The sequence below is a fragment of the Hipposideros armiger genome, unplaced genomic scaffold (genome assembly GCF_001890085.2).
Source record: "Hipposideros armiger isolate ML-2016 unplaced genomic scaffold, ASM189008v1 scaffold_96, whole genome shotgun sequence".
NCBI lineage: Eukaryota > Metazoa > Chordata > Mammalia > Chiroptera > Hipposideridae > Hipposideros > Hipposideros armiger.
In genome coordinates, this window is record NW_017731446.1 from 1,482,305 (window position 1) to 1,502,898 (window position 20,594).

Genomic DNA, 20,594 nt, shown 5'->3' on the forward strand with positions numbered 1-20,594 from the left:
AGTGGTTGAGAATTAACTTTTGCTTATGGTTTGTGTTTTAAAAAACATGGGATTGTTCTTAACTGGCCCCTCTTAAAGGGCTACACCTGCCCTGGCAAGGTTGCCAGGCAGTTTTTCTATGCCTCCTACAGTGGTAAAATGCCATGGATTGCCTGTTTAACTTGACATAGTCTTGTTTGCAGAAATGAATTGGTATTTGCTAACTCCAGTTTTCTGTCTGCTAGAACCTTTATTTACATCAGACTGTCCTTTTCACTGTTGTTGAGAAAGACTAATGTGGGCCGGCTGAGTGGCGCGATGGTTAAGAACTGGCTTGGGACGCCAGAGGGCCCCGGTTCGGATCCCACATATGAGGGCCAGTGACACTGCCCTCCACAGCTAAGATGCTGAACAACAGCTCAACCTGGAGCTGGGCTGCCATGAGTTGCCGGTGACGGCGTAGGCTGCAGCCCCTGTGGCAGTGGGTTGCCATGGGCTACCGTGTGTAGCCAGCAGCCAGCGTGAGCGGCCAGCAGCCGCAGTGAGCGACCGTCCAGAAGCCGGCGACTGATCTGCCTCGCCCGGGAAGAGCGCAATGATGGTGCCAACTTGGGCCAGTGAAGCAACGTCCTCCACAACTAGACTGAAGAACAAAAGGACAGCAACTTGTCTGTTCCCCTTCCCCCAATTCCCCAGCACTGTTCCCATCCCCCAATTCCCCAATTAAAAAAAAAAATCTTAAAAAAAAAAAAAGGAAGACTAATGTATTTTAGAGAATGTGCTTTAGTTCCGGTGGACCTTATTTTTCCAGGTGAAGAAAGCTATCCCAGAGTGATAATCAGGAAATTTGCTTATTAGCCTGACTATCTAACAAAAACATGTCCATATAACCTTATCAATTTTACCCCCTACTTGCCGCCCCCCCCCATCTGCATTTACCTAAATATTTGAAAAGTTATGGGAGTGTTTTTAATGTTATTCAAGTGACAGAGCACTTCAGAATTATGGGAACTCCATGAAGTATTGATCTATTAAATGTAAAAGAAATTATATCATTTTGTATTAAATCTGATATCTTCTACTGGATTCTAGTGGCAGAAAGGGATAGCAGTCACCCAAGATTTAAGAATATTGATGAGAGCAATTTAGGATTGAGAATTCTTTTTTTCCTACCAGTTGACTGTTGTTCCATTTTAACAGCAGGTCCTCTCACCTCAGCAAAGGTGGCAGAACCCCTGTTTTGCAGAGGCATAGTATTCAAATCAATGCTGGGTGGGGAGTTGGGGCTCTTGCTTCAGACCTATGAGATTTCCAATTTCAGCTCTGCTGCTTATAAGCTCTGTGATCTTGGATGAAGCAAGTTTTTCCCTCTCTTTGATGTCATGTCCTTATTTGTAAGTAGGGATACCACCTGCCTCATAATGTGAGCATGAACTGGCATAATGTATTTGAAAGCACTTTGCTTTGTGCCTGGTACATACAATGAATCAATTCAGGAAACATTCATTTTCTCTTCTTACCAAGTTTAGTTCCCTTTGTGTTATATTGTAAGTGTTATATCTGTTTCTTGAAGCTTGTCAGTATTCTCATACATGCATTCAGTAAGTGAGTGGGGGAAGAACTTTACATATAGTTAAGCATTATGGGGAACAGCGCAGGGATATTGGTTTGGCTGAATCTCATCCTGGAGGTAAATAAGAAGTGATTACTCATGAGTTCCTAGGGTAAATAAAGTAGTACTATAGAATTTTATTTTTAAAAAACTTGATTTTAATTCAGGTATAGTTTATACATAAGTTTTTAAGTGTACAATTCAGTGAGTTTTGAAAATTGTGTGTACCCATTTAACTACCTCCCCAATTAAGACAGAAAAAACCACTTCCATCCCCCTCACTGAATTTGATTTTAACACTTCTATTTAATTGGGCTCTTACATTTGGCAATGAGCAGTCATTTAGCTATATACTGGCCACATAAACCAACTTACTGGTAATACTGACAAGCGAATGGATTGTTTTGTAATACAGTGGTTGTATGCTTATTATTGCATTTTATTTGGGATCCAAAAATTTCTTGAGCCTTATTATACAAAGCATAATTATTTCTTCAACTCTTGGGTTTTGAGATTTCCCTCGACTCTTTACGGGGTGTTCTTCATGGAGTCATTTATGATGTTTGTTCCCTTTTTCGAGGTCTTGTCCAGAAGGCTAAGAAAGCAAAGAACAGGCTGTTGAAACGAGAAGGAGATGACCGAGCAGAAGCAGGGACCCAAGGATATGAGTCATTCAGTTATGGAGGGGTTGATCCTTACATGTGGGAACCCCAGGAGCTTGGTAAGAAATTCTATTCATTCACTCAGAAATGTTTGTTGAGATCTCTGTGTTCTAGATAATGTTTTAAGAGTTGGCTGAGGAGGCATCAATAAACCAGAATGGTCTAGTTTTTTATGGACGTTATGTCTGAGTGGCTGGGGAGAAAATGAACAAGAATGAGCTGAGCATCTGCCCTGTGTTAGGTACTACATTAAATGCTTTCCAGGTGTGCTATCAATTAATCCTCACGGCACCCCATGGGACCTGCCCAGGGTCAGACATCCAGAAAACTGCAGAACTGAGGTAGAAATCCAGGTCTGTGGCCTCAGCCCAGGCACAGATTCCATTGACTGGGCTGTCTCCTCTCACATAGGATATTACCTGCCTAGTGAGAGGCACTGGTTTGTGCACCTTAATTTTCTGAAACACATAATTATAGTATCATCTGCTTACTTTGAAAATAATCATCTTTTTGGGAGTGATGAAAATATTCTAAAATATATTTTGGAGACGGTTGCACAACTCTGAGTATACTAAAAACCATTGAATTTATGTGTTTTAAATGGTGAATTGTATGTATGTGAATAATATCTCAATAAAGCTATTACCAAAAAGATCGTGCCACGCAGATGAACTAGCTAATCTTACATGTCCTTTAACTGTTGAATGATAACAAGCATGAATATAATATTTTCTGTCCCTGCAATGGATAAATAATGATCCCTTCATAGTGCTTTATTATACTTTCATATTCATTATCTTGTTCACCTTTCACCAAAGCCTTGTGAGGTAGAATGAGTAGTGACGTTCATTCCTATCTATAGATGAGGAAACAGGCTCTAAGAAGGGAAGTGTTATTTAACCAGGGTCATCTACCATATTCTTAGAGTGCCACTACTGAAGGTGGTTTTTTGGATGAGGAAAGCCCTAGAACTGCACTGTCCAATATGATTGCCACTAACTATATGTGACCATTTAAACTTAAATTAAAATTGAATAAAATTAAAAGTGAGTTCTTCAACCACATACTAGCCACATTTCAAGTGCTCAATCGCCTCATGTGGCTAGTGGCTACCATATTGGAGAGTAAAAACATTTTCATCATGTCAGGAGAAAATGACTTTAAAAATAATACTATACACATGTAATTGTGAGTTACATCTGAAAGCCAATTAGAAACAAAGGAGAAATTTCAACCATGTGAATTCTTACTAGCTTTTGGCTAGTTTATTTTATGATTGCCAATGTTAAATTAGCTGGCTGATTTTTTTATTAACCAGCCTGTTTCAACAACTGAAGGAAGTCACAAATTATGAAAAGGTCAAGCGAATGGCAAATTTTTTTTTTTTTAAGATTTTTATTGGGGAATTGGGGGAAGGGGAACAGACAAGTTGCTGTCGTTTTCTGTTCTTCAGTCTAGTTGTGGAGGCCGTTGCTTCACTGGCCCAAGTTGGCACCATCATTGCCCTCTTCCTGGGTGAGGCAGATCAGTCGCCGGCTTCTGGACAGCCGCTCACTGCGGCTGCTGGCCGCTCACGCTGGCTGCTGGCTACACACGGTAGCCCATGGCAACCCACTGCCACAGGGGCTGCAGCCCATGCCGTTGCCGGCGACTCACGGCAGCCCAGCTCCAGATTGAGCTGTTGTTCAGCATCTTAGCTGTGGAGGGCAGTGTCACTGGCCCGCATATGTGGGATCCGAACGTGAATGGCAAATTTTAGAAGTTAATGTTTATGGTTATCCCTAAGAACTTGAAACTAAAATTTAGATGTTAAGAGTATGATTAGGGAAGAAAAGATACTTGGATGCTTTCCTCGTTTTTTGAATTTTTAGTAAGACTCTAAAATCCTAGAATTTTTCCTTGCTTTTGAAATGTATTGAGGATAAGCAGAGAGATAAAGAGGCTTCCTCAGAGAAATGACAAGCCATTTCTTTCCCCACCTCCTTTTCTAGGTGCTGTGAGAAGCCATCTTTCTGACTTCAAAAAACACCGAGCTGCCAGGATTGACCACTATGTTGTTGAAGTCAATAAATTAATAATCAGGTTAGAGAAGGTAAATTTTGTTGTTTTAAAACACTTTTTCTACAAGAATAAATCTTCTGGGGGGAAAATTACATTTCTGCAGCATGTGTTATGTATATTGTATATACCTAATGCTGGCAGAGAAACACCGCACCGAGAGAGGTGCAAAGCCTGTGGTGGACAGTTCTAACCTGGCTGCTTTTACTGAAGGGAATGGCCCAGGTCGACAGACTTGTCACATATCCAGCTTCCCTTTCCTCCCTGTGAAGCTCACTTGGCTGCTGGAAGACCTTTCTGCCTTCAGATTCTTTCCTCTTCTGGGTGTCCCAGGCACAGTCACACAACGAAGCATAGTATGTGACATCATTTGTTGGCAAACAGAAGCTGGTGCTTAGGTCTGTAAGGAAAACTCAGCTAGGTCCAGCATGTAGTGTGGGAACATCTTCGTTGGGCCTTCTTGTTTTGTATGTGAAGAGTGTCTTCCATAATATGGTCACTCTGTTTGACTTTCACCCTAGAAATGCTTGTCGTGTATAAGCTGGATCGTGTGGTGGGCAGGAGAGCAATGACTGGTATAGTTCTACATGTGCACTTTGCAGCGCAGAAATATGTGGCCAATTTCATTGTCCAGAAGAAGGACTGGAAATCGAGGGTTCCCCACTGCTTTCAGTTCCCACCTCTACCACTCCTTTGTCCCTCCCTGGTTATTGCTTGAAGGGCTAATTGACGATAGAGAGACTGGAAATAGGTCATGTGAAGGGAGGTACCTTCTAGATTATCCCATGTGAAATTGCTTTTGGGACTTGGTGGGTGACAGATGAGACTTGAGAAGTACAGATGTACAGAAGTACAGATGTGGTCATTTCCGCTTGATGTCTCTTGCTTATGGAAAGTGTATCCATCACCTGACTAATTCCATTTGGCACTGTTATCTCCTTGTCAGCTCACTGCATTTGACAGAACGAATACTGAGTCGGCTAAGATCCGAGGTAACTCTAGAACTTTGCTCACATTCATTCAATTTTTCTTTCTCCCTGACCAAATCTCTTTCTAAACGGCTTGCTTTTTTGTTTGTTTGGTTTTTGTTTTGTTCTTCTCAAAGCAATAGAAAAGTCCGTGGTGCCTTGGGTCAATGACCAGGATGTCCCTTTTTGTCCAGACTGTGGGAATAAGTTTAGCATCCGTAACCGCCGTCACCACTGCCGCCTCTGCGGGTCTATTATGTGCAAGAAGTGTATGGAGCTCATCAGCCTTCCCTTGGCAAGTAGGTAACGTGGAGGCAGGGCCCTGGACCCTGATCTCCTCCTGAGACTGTTTACTAATCACCACTGGGTGATCTTTTGAACTCTTTTGTTTAAATTAATGGCCATGGGTTCTTCATTCATTCACTTGTTGATTCCATGAAGCCCTCTACAGGTTAGGCACCGTGCTAGAAGGCCAGGGGTACAATGGTCTGTCACAGGGGCAGGCAAACTTTTTTTTTATAAAAGATCAGATAGTAAGTATTTTAGGCTTTGTGAGCTACCTATGGTCTCTGTGACATTTCTTCTTTTTTTAAACAACCTTTTAAAAATGTAATAACCATACTTAGCACAAGGGCCATACAAAAACAGGCAGAACTTGGATTATAGGTTATAAGTCCCCACCTCGGGTCTATAAGCCATTGTCCATTCCTCAAGGGGTCTAGCATCTAATAGGGGACAGACTCACAAATAAATAATTGCTTTATAAAGAAATAAGTATGAGAGAAGGTGCATCAGGCACCCAGGAGAGCTGACCAAACCTTTATCAGCTCTGCTTAGAAGTGGCAGGTGAGGCTTTGAGAGGATACTATAGGAGAGGGTCGTGAAAAATGAGAAGCAGGCTAATCCTTTCCTTTGAGATAAAAGTCACAAATAGTCATCGTCATATAGAACAGACTGTAATGTCATAATAGGAGAGACACTGAGTGCTGTGGGGGCCGGGGGAGAGCAAGAGCATGGATGCCCAGGGTTGGGAGGTGATGTTCGAGAAGAGCCTTGGAAGATGACTGCAAAGAGATGGGACAGGAGGGCATCCTGGGTAAAGAGCAGGACCAAAGGTGTGGGATTTGGAAAGGTCCTGGGGACAGATAGTTGGGGGAATGTGGAGGAAGTGTTTGAGAATTATGGGAATGAGGCTACGAAAGTTGGGTGGAACCAGATGTCCAGAACTTTGAATCTCAGCTGGTTAAAAGTTGCTAAAGATGAACTAATAGGCTTTTGGTCAATTCTGGGACCTTTTGGGTGGTTTTGCAACTCTGGAGAGATCCGCTGACTCTGCATGTGCTGTTGGCTACAGGGCGTCTGGGCAGTATGGGGCAGAAGCAGATGCTTCCTCTGTTCAGCTCTGACATCCCCTGGGCACACATTACCTTGATACTTTCCCTTTCTCCCCAAGACCAGCTTTCTGTCTCATCCAAGACTTCATAAGTTATATTTTGGGGACACTATTCATCTTTCTTCTCTTGGGCTAATTAACCAACATTGACTTGGCAGCTGCTGTGGGGTGGCCCTGTTGTATATGTCAGGCTACAAGTATGAATAAGACACAGTTTCTCTGAAAGATACATAGATTCCTTGGGCAGCTCTGGGGTGTACGTAGAGTGGAAAGTTCTCCAAGAGGAGTGACGTGGTAGGAACTGCTGACAGGAAGGGCAGATCATTTATGCCTTAAGGAATAAGGGAGAACTTCCTGGAGGACGTGCCATTTAAGCTGAGGTTTAGAAGGGGTAGGAGTCAGGTGTTTGGGAGCAGGGAAAGCTGTCAGGACAGCTAGGGAGAACATGGGTTGGGTCTGAGGCATGGCAAATGGAGAAGGGCGGTAGGTGGTAAGGCCAGGTTAGGGGTGGGCCTCAGACCCTCAAAGGCAGACCGTCCTAGGTTGTCTGGCTCTTTCCTGGCTGGCAGTGGGAGTCCTTCCCACTGCAGACCCTGACCCCAGGAAAGCAGAAGTGTGAGTGCTTCTTGCCCACAGGCAGAGCCTGCTCTTACCCGATCAGCAACTGTGGACTCCCCTCCTGTTGTGGGCAGTGGGGTGATTGGAGGCTGTGGGCTCACTGTCCTGTGTTGTGCTTTACAGACAAGCTCACCAATGCCAGCAAAGATGCCCTGAGCACCCACACCAGCCCCAGCCAGTCACCCAACAGTGTTCATGGCTCCCGCCGGGGCAGCATCAGCAGCATGAGCAGTGTGAGCTCCGTCTTGGATGAGAAGGATGATGACAGGATCCGCTGCTGTACACACTGCAAGGACACGCTGCTCAAGAGAGAGCAACAGATCGATGAGAGGGAGCACACCCCTGACATTGTGAAACTCTATGAGGTGACTCATTGTGTGCTGTCCTGGGTCTGATTCGAGAGGCAGATTTGGCTGTTTGTTACATACATGCCTGCAGATTTTGGAGAATGCTTTGGGAAGTTGAATCATTTTTAGTTTCTGCAAAAGGGGCATCGTATGATTTCCTAGCTATTGCCCTGGGTGAGTCACAGAGTCATCCTGGGTGTGTTGCCACAAACTTGTTTCCTTGCCTCTCCTTGCCCTCTTGAAGGCAGAGGTTGGAGGCTTTGGTGGCCCAGAGATAAGAGGAGAAAGGATGGTTGCCATGCAGTGAGGGCAGAAGCTGGAGCTGGTGGTCAACAGGGGGCCAGAAGAGCCCTGTGACACTCACCTGGGAGCTTCAGGCTTTACAAGTTTGAGTCACTGCCTAGAGGCTCAGAGCTTCCCCTTTTAAGTCCACTCCCATGCCTCAGCTCTCGTTACCACCCGTGATCCCAGAACACCTTTAATAGATGCTACTTTGAGAGGAACATAGTGTAGTACAAAAACATGGGATTTAAGGTCAGACTGGCTGGGCCTCCTAATGGCCAGGTGAGACCTGCAAGCTGAGAAGAATTAGTCAGGTGGAGGTGGGGCAGGGAGGCGGTAGGAAATGGGGAGAAGGAGATGAGCCCTGGCAGTGGAAGCAACTCATGCAAAACGGAGCTGAGAGTGTATATGTGTCTGATCGCTGAATGGTCACTTAGCAATTCTGCAGGTCATAATGTCTGTGTTTCTGGACTCACCATGAATCGACTCAGGCTACTAGAAATGGTGTTAATTAAACCCTGTGCTGAGCTGCAGATGTAGACATTATCCATCCATTATGTGGAGTCTATGACCTGATGACTCATTTTTTAGTTAACTGTGACCTGCAACTGTGCTTTTTGCTTCCTTCTTTTTTGAAGTAAGCCCTGTAGATGCCTTGTGCTGGTGTCTTCAATCACCTGGCAGAAAAAGAATGTAACAAGTAATTCCTTTTCTTTGCCTTGATAAACCCTGGCTTGTGTCCTGGAAGGCCTTGCTCCTCTCAAAAACATCCAGTCAAAAATTTTGCCGTCTCTTTCCTTCTTGCAAAATTTTCTGCTTATAAAGTAGGTCTGTAAATCAGGAAATTGATAACAGTGAAAACAAAACAAAAAACCACTATCTGCATTTTTACATTTTAGAAAACTGCACAGTTTATATATATTTCTGTTGATGCAGCATAACTTCTGGGCAGGCTTTTCCGTACCTTGAAAGCCCCGCTCGCCTTCTTTTTTCTTCTTAGAAATTACGACTTTGCATGGAGAAAGTCGACCAAAAAGCTCCTGAATACATCAAGATGGCAACGTCATTAAAGTAAGCTGTTTCTGTTTTTCTAAATCAGTGACTCTCTTCTGGTATTTTAGTTCAAATCTTCAGTAGCTGAAAGTACAAATCTTCACTCTGGCCATGCTTTTCTTCTGTGACCGACTGTGGAGAATCTTTATCCTGTCTGTATTTTCGTGTGGCACACATTACTGTCCTCTGTAGCCATGTTCAGGTGACCCCAGATTGAGCAGGTCTGGAAAGGGCCTTGGACAATAGGCACCACTGCCAAGTGCAGCATCTGGAGGTGAGCAATGCCTCCTGCTCATGTCTGGGTAGATGCCACTTCAGGGTGACACTGAGGTGTCAGGGCTTAGAGCAGGCATTTCCTTTATAGCGGGGGTGGGTAAACTTGAGCCCACGGGCTACATCTAGCTTGCCATCTGTTTCTTTTTTAAGTTAAGCTATAATTCACACACTATAAAATTCACCCTTTTAAAATGTATAGTTCAGTGGTTTTTAGTATACTCACAAATTTATACAGCCATCACCACTGTCTTAATTTGAAAACATTTTCATCATCCTAATAAGAAACCCCACACTCATTAGCAGTCAACTCATTCCCCCTCTCCCTTTATGGAAGAAAATTGCTGACTTTTTCTTAAGAGCATTGCTCCTTCTGAAGGTTAGTGATGTGTGAGCAAGAATTGGAGGTGCTGCTACTAAAATCAGATCTCAGCATTCTTTTCCCAACCTGCAGAAAAAAAATTAATTATGGTATCCAGTGTTCTCAATTTAAGGATTGTCTGCTTTTTTTTTAAAACCTGTGTTGCCCACCTGCCACCTTTGTAGTGATGCATGCAGAATTAGATGTGCCTTGTTTAGAATAAACCTGTATTGTTATTTGGACATTTACTGTGACAATATTGTATGGTGGAAGCTTGGCTTTCCCTTCATGATGTCAGTGACCATGTTCTAAGCCCACTGGTGGGTCTCACATGCAAAAAAAATGAACTTTTTTGTTTGTATAGTCCTTAAGGAGTTTTTTGACTCTTGAGTCTGTAAATCTCTGACTTAAAACACATGACAGACTAAACCCAGTTGGTTTGTGGCAAAAACACCCCTTCCCCTGCATCTCTCCCTGCCTCTGCTGTTGCTTTGGAGCTCTTCATCCCTTCTCTGTTCCTCCCCCAATATTTCTCAGCCCACAAGGAGGGAAATGGAGGTGGGAAGGAAAGAGCAAAAAGATAGGGAAACCAGTGTAGACCCCGTCCTGTTTCCCTGTGTCCCAACAACTAGATGTCTGCAGCCCCTGGCAGCAGACAATGGAAGGAGAGCCAACCTTATTTCTTGAGCCCTCTCAGGCATCATTGTCCTAGGGTTCCTCGCTGTTTATATTTGCACCTCCTAGGCCCCAGTCTTCCTCTTTCTGTTCTTTAGCTTAGAGCACTGGTTCTGAACAATGCTAAGATCACACAATAACTGCTGTTTCTCTGAGACTAGAGTTAAGCCGACTCTGGCCTTTCCTGATGTCCCCTGCTGCACCCTGGGCACAGTTCCTCCCTCTCCTCCCTTCTTGATTGGGAGTCAAAGTGCTTTTCTCATGTAGGGAGCAGTTGTTCATGAGATCCACAAGCACGGGGCAACTGACAGGATGCCGTGCTGGATATCGCCACTGGGGATCCCGCGGTCTGCTTTCCAGGTGTTCCTGTTGTCCCTGGGTAGGGTTTGAGAAAAGCCAAGTACTTTCTGCTCTGATGTAGTATAATAACTCATTTAATAAACTTCGTACATCTCACTAGATATAATGAAATTGTTTAGGGAAAGTAGGCCAAAGCAGATTAAGTTGCATTTATTTTGGCCATGAGCTTAAGAGCTGGGCCTCAGACGTCTAGGCACGAGTCTGTCCCTATGGTGTTTGCAAACTGAAAAGTGCCTTCTAGTTAATTAACACTTATATTTTGAAAAAGAATGAGCACTACATTATATACAAGAGTCCAAAATACCACTTGGAGAGAATTAACTGCGTCTCCCTTTGTGAGGCCTTAAACCTTTCGTTAGAGTCCTTTTACACTATACTCCCCAGTCAGTGTGATGAAACTTAGATCAAACATTTCCGTGATTCCTCCTTAGTGCTGGAGAGACAACGTACAGTCTGGAACATGCCAATGACCTTCGAGTAGAAGTGCAAAAAGTGTACGAGCTAATAGATGCTTTAAGGTAAGGTCTGTTAGGTGATGTCTCACTTGCTGCCTTGAGTGGAGGAGGTGCTGTTTCAATGTGCTGGTGGGTGGCTAGCGAACCTGGGCTTACCCAGAGTCCTGCCGTTAGCGGTATGTGTGAGGAGGAGGTTGAGGAGGGTGTCAGCTCTGGCACTCAACTCATCTCAGTAACTTTTGGTTAAAGATTTCTAATGTTCATTATTATTAAAGGAATAGGAGTTTACTGACACCAGCTGTGTGCCAGGAAATATCACTGGATATTTCCATATAGTGTAGAGCTCATTTATTCTACCAAAATTGCCCTGTGAGGTAGGGATTAACATCCCCATTATATAGTTGAGAAAATGCATCACAGCTAACAAAAGGGGTGGAGCCAGGATGGAAACGCAGACTTTTCTTCAAGTCGACAGCTGCTTTTTAACTGTGGACTGGCTGTTGGGGTTAAATCAGCCCTTTGCAGTATAGGAAGTACAGTGACTCAGAGAAAGAACTGATGAGATGAGAAATCCTTGTCAATCCGTGCCTGCAGGACTGGCTTTGTAATTTGTGGGGCCTGGTGCAAGATGAAAATGCAAGTCCCTTGTTTGAAATTAAGGATTTTAAGACAGTGACAGCAGAATATTAAACTGAGCACAGGGCTCTTCTGCGCACCAGGCGCAGTGTGGCTGCATAGGTCACTCACCCTTGAAGCTGGCCCTGTATGTGTGGTTAGTCCCTCCATGGCCAAGTGTTTGTCATGCACCCTGTGCTGTGTTAGAGGCCTTGGGTACAGCCAAAGGGTAAGAAACAGGCTCTGCCTTCAAGGACACTTCAGTGGAGTGTCTAACCCGTCTCCACAAATCTCCCCAGCATGCAAGCCTGGCAACTCAGACTTTTTACCCTTGTTTCTGAGGCTGTCAATGCTTGTTACACTGATGTGTTTGTTTCAATTCAGTAAGAAGATCTTAAACTTAGGCTCGAACCAGGACCCTCCACCACATCCAAACACTTTGCGGCTGCAGAGGATGGTCAGATACTCAGCGACACTTTTTGTGCAGGTAACGCCATCCTGGAGTGACAGAAATGTCGCATCGCCGCCCCTGCTCTTCTACCACTCAGGAGGCAGACCGAGCGAATGGCTTGTTTAGTTTTTATTTGTACATTTACTATTTTTTAAGATTATAAATGCATTGTGCCACATTTAGAGAAATATGTGAATTTCAAAGAACAGTAAAAACTACTTTTAATCCTATGTCTCTAATACTGTCATGCATCATTCTGGTATAGTTTCTTCTTCTTTTTCCATTTGCATTTGTTATATAAAGTAGTTATAATTAGTGTATATTTGCAAATTTATGTCTTCTATTTTTATCACTGAATTTTATATCATAAGTACTTTTTTGCATAGTCCTCAAATTGCTCTCATTTGAATGTCTACAGAATACTGCATTGACGTATACACCATCCTTTATTTAACCATTCCCCTTTCATTGGGCATTTGATAGGGTCTCATTTTTTTGCTGTTAGGAATATTGCCTGACGAACATATGTGTATGTAGCATTTCTTCCTTAGGATAACTCCTAAGGAACTCTGTCTGGACCATTGATTGGGAGGAAACAGTTCATTGTTGAAGGGCAGATTAAAGCCGGGTGGTTAGGTCTGAATTGTTTCTACCTCAGATAGCCCCTTGTGAGAGTCATAGTTAACCACCTTTGGTGCTCCATGACAGATATAATAGAGTCCTATTGGGTTAGTTTTCCAATACCGTATTGCAGAGAATCAAGCCCTTTCTCCTTTTGATGAGTGACTATATTCCACAGTCATTTGGTGAGTGCTTGTGTGTAGCAGGCAATGTTCTAGGTGGTGGGTATCCTGCCATGAGCAAAAAGACAAACATTCCTGTTTTCATAAAGCTTATATTCTAGAGAGGGGTATAGACAAGAAACACCTAAAATATATAGCTTATGTTGAAAAGTGCTGTAGACAGATGTAAAGCAGGAAAGGATGGTAGTGGGGTGCTGAGATGGAGGCTTACAAATTCAGATGGGGCAGGCAGGGCGAAGGCCTCATTGTGAATGTGAATAACTGGGCTACTAGGGGTTGATCATTTCATAAGGAAGTTGACTTTCTGGCCAGATTTAAGGGTTAGGTCCTTTCGTGCTCCTGCTAATTAATGTGACTGCCTGAGGGTGGAGTGACTTAGCTTAAGCGGACTCTCAACACAGGGCTTAAGGTGCATTTTTTCCTAAAAGGGTTTAAGTGTAAAATTGTCTGTGACTTCCTACAGGAAAAGTTGCTCGGTTTGATGTCACTGCCAACGAAAGAACAGTTTGAGGAACTGAAAGAGAAAAGGAAGCAGGAGGTGGAGAGGAAGAGGGTCCTGGAGAAACAGGTGAGTGGAGCTCAGGGACACTGGTGTCTGGCTTCCTCCTTCCTCCTGTGGCAGCACAGGAGGCCTCCGCAGGCTCCCAGGGTTCCTACGAGGTTATAGTAAATCAGAACCTCTCACTCTCTCTAGTTTCCATTTTTCTTCTGTTCTGTTCTGGCCTCGCGCTCATCTATAGAAGTCAGAATTGATTGTTTTTCTCTGCAAGTCCTATTTTTCTTTCAGAGGTTCTACTGGTTTTCTCCTGTCCAGGATCCCATAGAGAATGGCAGTTCTCTCTCTAGTACAGGATGCAGAGGACCCAGACACCAGGGAGTTCTTTGTAGAACACTTTGGAATGTGCAGTAGTAAACAGAAAATATGTGTATGTAATACTGTGTGAGATTCTGGTGTAAATGAGTAGTAATAGGCCTCAGAGGTTTAAGACAAGTATACGGTCAGTGAAACTAAGATTGAGAAAATTTTATCCCTTAACTTACTGTTATTTATTATTTACTTGTTGAAAACCAGGGTTTGTCCCTCCTTTCCCTCTGAAACAAAAGCATGGCTTGATTTCAGCAGTTGGCTGTTTAGTGCCGAGGTGGGCATTTGGTCCCTCGTGGACACAGGGGTAGCGGGAATGCAGTGGGCAGCTGACGGTGTGGTTGCTGTTGGCCTGGTAACTGTGTTTCTTCTCTGGCTTTGGTGTCTCCACAGGCTGCCCTGGAATCCCAGCGAAGGCTTGCGGAAAGGCGGAGGGACCTGCCATCTCGTGCCAATGGGGACGTGGCATCCCTTCGCGGGGGCCCTGTCCCCTTGAGAAAGGCTGAGGGCTGGCTCCCCCTGTCAGGAGGTCAGGGGGAGAGGGAACACTCGGACCCCCTTCTCCAGCAGATCCACAACATCACATCATTTATCAGGCAGGCCAAGGCTGCGGGCCGGACAGATGAAGTGCGCACGCTGCAGGAGAACCTGCGGCAGTTGCAGGACGAGTACGACCAGCAGCAGACAGAGAAGGCCATCGAGCTGTCCCGGAAGCAGGCTGAGGAGGAGGACCTGCAGCGGGAACAGCTGCAGATGCTGCGTGAACGTGAGTGGGAACGAGAAAGGGAGCAGTTCCAGGCAGCATCCCTGCACACACGGACACGGTCCCTGGACTTGCAAGAAGTCGGGCCTTTTCAGCTGGAGCCCAGCAGACAGACTCGCCTCCACCTTGCTTATGCTTTGGATCTGGGCTCTTCCCCAGTTCAGAGCAGTGCAGCTCCCAAGACTCCTTCACCCAGCTCAGCTCTCGAGCCCATCAGAGTGTGGTCTGGGCCCCCAGCCCTCGGCCAGGAATTCCTCCCCCAGAGCAGCATAGCCCAGCAACATGAAGTCTCCTTCCTCAACCCTTTTGATAAGGAAGACCTCTCCAGCCCCGCTGCAGAGGGCTCCAGCAGCCCTCCTGCTACAGAGCCTTCCTTCGGCCCTTCATCCCGCGTCCTCAAAGATTATAATCCTTTTGAGGAAGAGGAGGAAGAGGAGGCAGTGGAAGTGAACCCCTTCACTAACTCAGACAGCCCAGCGCCCAACCCCTTTGATGAGGATGAGGAGCGTTCCCACCAGAGGCCCCCAAGCCCTCCTCTTCCTGGCAACCCCTTCGAGGAAGCCACCTGTACCAACCCCTTTGAGATGGACAGTGACAGTGGGCCCGAGGGCGAGGAGCCCATAGAAGAGGAGCTCCTTCTCCAGCAGATCGATAACATCAAGGCATACATCTTTGACGCCAAGCAGTGCGGTCGCCTGGATGAGGTGGAGGTGCTGACGGAGAACCTGAGGGAGCTGAAGCGCACGCTGGCCCAACAGAAGGGCGGCACTGACTGAGGAGTGCGGGGGCGGGGCGCCGCTGTGTCCAGGGGCCTGGCAGGACCAGCGGAGCAGGAGAGAGGGATGGCGGGTTTGGTGCGAAGGAGGAAGGGTAAGAATGAAGATGCACACAGGGGAGGAAATCTGCCGTTTCATGCTGTGCATCTGGAGGTTTTTCCACTACAGTTGAATAATAAAATGGGAACTAGAACAGGAAGAATCAGCATTCATTTGCTGGTTTTTTTCCTGGTTTTTTTTTTAATTGGGTTTTCCCCTTTAGGGGACTTAAAATTTTCACTACTGAGATAAAACTAAATGCAGTTCTGTTGGGCCCGGTCCAGAGATGGCTGCTGTGCACCTCCAGGGTCCATTTGCTCCTGCCTAGTCCTTGGTCATTATGCAGTATTACAGGGCAGCTTATATGGGGCCCTTCCTTGAGCCAAGGCAGACGGACAAGATGGATTTCCTTAAACCTCCCTCTGCTCTGGCAGAAGTCTGTCCCCATTAGGCTGTGGGTTCCTCTCACGTGGAGCTTCCTCCGCCCTACTGGGTACATCCTGCCTGTGCCATGGAAGGCAGAGGCATCACTAGGAAAGCACTAGTTTAAACCCAGGGGAGCCCAGCACCTCTTTTTAAGAGCGGGTAATGGGGATGAGGTTTCCCCAGGGTCTGTTTCCTTCTCCGTTTAAGTTCTTGTTTGTCTCTTTTAGGAAGTTAAACTCCCAGCCATTGGGTAGCTATGTGAGTCTGATCATAAGCTTTTTAGACAATAAGAATGGCTAACTTTGTGGTTGATAGAGGTAGTGATATTTGGGAGAAGAGTCTCCACCCAAATGTTGCTCTGTTGGAACAGAATGACTGCTGGAACGATTGTCTGTCCCCAGAGAATCCTCTAGAGCTTTGGCAAAATTACACGGACTGGGAATTTTTCAGAGGGCCCAGTCTATAATTTAGGAATTGATCTGGAAGCTTTTGTGGAACATTGTCAGAAGAGTGGAAGCTGCCCTAAGTCAGAAGATAAATATAATTTCCAAGGCTAGTTGATCCGCTTTCTTCCCTTTTGGTTCATCCTGTCCTGACCTGGGGCACTGGTGAGATATTTTCTCCCCAGTGTTTAGCATTAAGAAACTGAAGTGTTGGAAGAGGCACAACCCACGACCATTCTGGTACCACTGCAGTACTTGAACTCTTCATCAATTAAGGACAAAAAGGGAAATTATTAATTTAGCTCTGGTGCTTTGGTTTACAGGAACATAACCCTTAACTGACATCTGACATCATGATACCCAAGTGTGCTCAGCTCTGGGTAGAGTTCCTGCAATTATGCTTGTTAATTAATGAACAATAACTGACCACTAGTCACTTTATTCCTCTTAACTAACTGGGTCAGACTCTCACTGGTTACTGGTGTGAGGGCTAAAATTCATTTTGTTACATTCTGGGAAGACCCCTGTTCATCTTGGGAATGTTTGAAAAACATGGTGGTATAAAAATAATTTGTATTTGTGTGGACACTACTCACAGTTCCTTAGCATCTGCTGGATCTTTGAGCCTAATGAAAAGGTCCTCTATGGGGGTGTGGGAATGGGGAGTTGGTGGAGGGTTTGTGGAGGATCCTTTGCATTTGGGTTCTGTTCACAAAGGAATGTGAGGGGGATACTAACATCAGCCAGTTACCAACCTTGCTGATTGTCATGGGAGTTTTGGGAAGTTGGCAATCAGGCATTTAAAGTGTTGCCTGCTATAGGTAGGTGTCCATGCCCTCCTGCTGTAATTCTGGGGGGTTTTATGGATGGCTGCATGCCCCTCTCTGCTCAGTCTGTCATTTCTCTCTGCACCAAAAAGCAGGTAGTTCCAGAAGCTAAATGCTGCTTTTCATCTTAATTACTTTTCTTATGAGAATATATCTCTTTTAATTAGCTGGTGGTTTCAGCTAAGGTTGGTTTACTAAACATATCCTTTCCCTGAAATCAACCACAGGTAGCAATGTGTAAGTAACTAAGAGCATGGAGAAACACAGATAAGAAACATTTTAAAAAAAAAATCTAATATCTAAACCAAACTAAAACCCTCTGATGTAACTGAATTCTTCCATGGCTGTACTCTTCCATGAATTCTTCCATTTAATTCTTCCATGGCTATGTTCTCCTATAATCATAGACGTGATAGGAGTTAGGATTCTCTGTCCCTCAGCAGTACCATTTCCCAGAATTCACACAGGCACAGAGTTGGATTTACTGAGATGGGTTAATGCCAGGAAAAAGGTGGCCTGTGAATTGCAACCACAACTTCAAGTTCTTACCTCATGTGACTATTTCACTCTCCCTGCACTCCTTCAAGGCAGATGGTACCCTCTCATTGGAAAATAAGCAAGTTCTTGAAATGGTGTTGGCAAATCTCCCTAGATACAGATCATATATGGAAGAGACTTTGGGGATTTAGGCATCAAATGAAGTTGGCTTTTCCCTTTTAATGCCTTGTTTTTCTTTTTCCTTAACACACTAAAGACACTTACTCATTGTACTTGCAGCTCAATGTGTCTTTGCTGTTCAGATACTAAAATGTACCTGAGTCTTCATGAGCCATGTGATAGGTTGGACATTGGCAAAGTTAGGTGATGGGACTCAAAGTAAGAAGCTGGTCTCTTTACCAGGTCACAGACTATGGTAGCAGATTGTGCTGGTCATCTGACAGTGATGGACAGTTTAAGGGTCATTGATTTGCATGCACTACTCTGAGGCCTTGTATTGGAACCTTTTTTAAAAAAATAAAATAACAGATGCTAGTGGTTGCGGGTGTGTGTCTATGTGTGCATATGTGTTGTGAGAGTCACCAGATAACATCCCTTCTCCCCTTTCTTAATGACCTTTTGAGTATCAGAAGATAACCCCAGCTCCTGTGTTTTCTTGTCTGGTTAAGGCCTCCAGACAGAATCAAGGTCACTGGACTCTTATCGGTATAAATGTGTATTCTAGTTCTGCCCTTATCCCCAGTTATTCCTGCAGTATTGATTAAATGAACCGTTTACACAAGTATAGTGTAAAATCATTTCTAATCCTATTCTCCCCATTTCACACTAGAAGAAACAGGCCTGGTGAGGTTGAGGAACCTATTGGCTGCCATTTGTGCCAGGCACTGGTACGTTTTCACACATTCCTCGTTCAGCTACCAACAGGCCTGTGAGGTAGTTATTCGGGTATTCATCTGACAGATGAAAAAACAGGTTGAAAGAAGTTAGCCTGGCTGGAGTCACACAGCCAGTCAGTGGTGGAATGAGGATTTAAAGCCTGGTCAGCCTGACCCACTTTGCCCTAAGTCGCAAGGAGGGTTTGATCTGGGTTAGGCATAGTGGGAGTGCTCAAGCATTGTGTCTGGCCCAAAGGTGGCAGAAATGGGCAGTGGGGAAAAAGGTTGGGAGCTGCTGAGTGGGTGTCTGGTATTGACCACATGAGCCTTTGAAACACCTTGCCAGGCCCTGGGTAGATTACTAAACCAGGAGGAGATCATATGTAGTTCTCACTGGAGGGCAGACAGAATGCTAAGTATTAATGTATGGATTACTTCATTTAATCTTTCCAACAACCCCAGTTTACAGATGAAAAAAGTGAGTGTGGTGAGATTAAGCAGGCTCGGGGTTATACTACTGGGATTCCAGCCCAGGTCTGCCTGACTCCAAAACCCAAGCTGCCCTGGTCTGCTTTGTATATGGACACTTACGTTTCTAACATGGGACAGGGTATTTCATCCTGTGGACTTGAAGATCCAAAGCTCTTCTGCCTAAAACTCTTCAGTAGCCTAGCACAGTTTTAAAAATACTTCAGAAAGGGCTTACTTCTGGTTTCAGCTCAGGCGAAGAGTTTGGAAGTTGTCACTCCTGTCCTTACAACAAGAAAAAGCTATACAAACTGAAAATCAGTGACTTTTCTTGGGTCCATCAGAGAACTGAGTTTACAGGGCATACTGCTACCTCAAAATCTGGAGAGAGAAGTGAATCCAGAGTCACAGCTGAGATCTGCTTACCTGAAGCGGAAGCCACTGGAACCATAGTTGGTAGGAACACCTGAATTGCTGGAGGCTGAGTGTGGACTAGTACAAGAGTGAGAAACTCCTGGGGGTCACAGCCTAAGGGAGACCCTACACTGTCATGGGTTTTACCTCCAGGAACTCCTCCAGGTTTTCACAGATAAGAGCTGAGAAAGATCCCCTGATGGATGTGGCAGGCTAAGGGGATGCATAATCTTTGTAAAAAAAACTCAGAGCCTTCCATAGGGGAAATGCTTTACCAGAGTCTGATCCCACCTGGGGGAAGGGCATTTTCCCCACTCCACCCTTCTAGCCTTCCAGTCTTATCTAAGTGAAGGAAGGGTGAGAGAAAACTCTTGTTTTTCTATAAACACCATTACTCACACACTTCTCACACTAAATGTATGGGCTTTTTCCTACACCAACCAATTCTTGGACACTAGCTGGATGTCCTCCAGTTGAATTCTGACCCTATCTACCTGGAATTATTGTCAGATCCCACATGTGAAGGGCTCAGTCCACAAGACTGCCTGCATTTCAGATCCCACTTACAAGTGTGGGCCTCCAGTGTTTCTGGCCCACCGGCTATAAATCGGGTTCCCACAACCCCCTCCTTGAGTTTGGTAATTTGCTACAATAGCTCACAGAACTTGAGAAAACAGTCTACTTACTAGATTGTCAATTACAAAAGTATTCAACTTAGGAACAGCCAGACGGAAGAGAGGCATAGGGCAAGGTATGGGGGAAGGGGTGCAAGCTTCCATGCCCTCTCTGGGCACCCCACTCCCAACACCTTGATGTGTTCACTAACCTGGAAGCTCTCCCAAGCCCTTCAGTTAGGGTTCTTTGTTTATGTTTGTTTGTTTGTCTTAAATGGAGGCTTTATTACATAGGCATGATTGACTAAATCACTGGCCATTAGTGATTAACTCAACCTCCAGCCCCTGTTCCTTCTCCAGAGGTCAGAAGTTGGGGGCATGGGGCTGAAAGTTCCAGCCCTCTAATTACATGGTTCTGGCAACTAGCCCCCATGCTTAGGGGCTTTCCAAAAGTCATCTCATTTGCAAAAACTGCTGCGGTTGACCAGTTTGTTATGAATAACAAAAGATGCTCCTTTCACTTTTATCTCTTCAGAGCTATTTCAGGAAAGGGGACAAAACCCAGAGATTATGACAAAAGATGGTCTGTCTTGGCTCATGCTGCAGACTTTCCTGAAATCT

At 44.9% G+C, this 20,594-nt stretch overlaps 1 protein-coding gene across 2 annotated transcripts in view; it reads left to right on the forward strand.

The window, feature by feature from the left end:
- The window catches only part of RBSN (rabenosyn, RAB effector), a 23,230-nt gene extending 5,091 nt beyond the window's left edge, over positions 1 to 18,139 (forward strand). For both annotated transcript variants that reach the window (XM_019646031.1, XM_019646032.1), the window contains exons 3-12: positions 2,172 to 2,312; positions 4,245 to 4,345; positions 5,258 to 5,303; positions 5,417 to 5,578; positions 7,414 to 7,655; positions 8,920 to 8,990; positions 11,073 to 11,159; positions 12,096 to 12,198; positions 13,429 to 13,533; positions 14,224 to 18,139. In XM_019646031.1, coding sequence (XP_019501576.1) covers positions 2,172 to 2,312; positions 4,245 to 4,345; positions 5,258 to 5,303; positions 5,417 to 5,578; positions 7,414 to 7,655; positions 8,920 to 8,990; positions 11,073 to 11,159; positions 12,096 to 12,198; positions 13,429 to 13,533; positions 14,224 to 15,369 — 2,204 coding nt within the window. In that variant the 3' untranslated portion in view covers positions 15,370 to 18,139. The remainder of the gene's footprint in view (positions 1 to 2,171; positions 2,313 to 4,244; positions 4,346 to 5,257; positions 5,304 to 5,416; positions 5,579 to 7,413; positions 7,656 to 8,919; positions 8,991 to 11,072; positions 11,160 to 12,095; positions 12,199 to 13,428; positions 13,534 to 14,223) is intronic.
- The last annotated feature ends 2,455 nt before the right edge of the window (positions 18,140 to 20,594 follow it).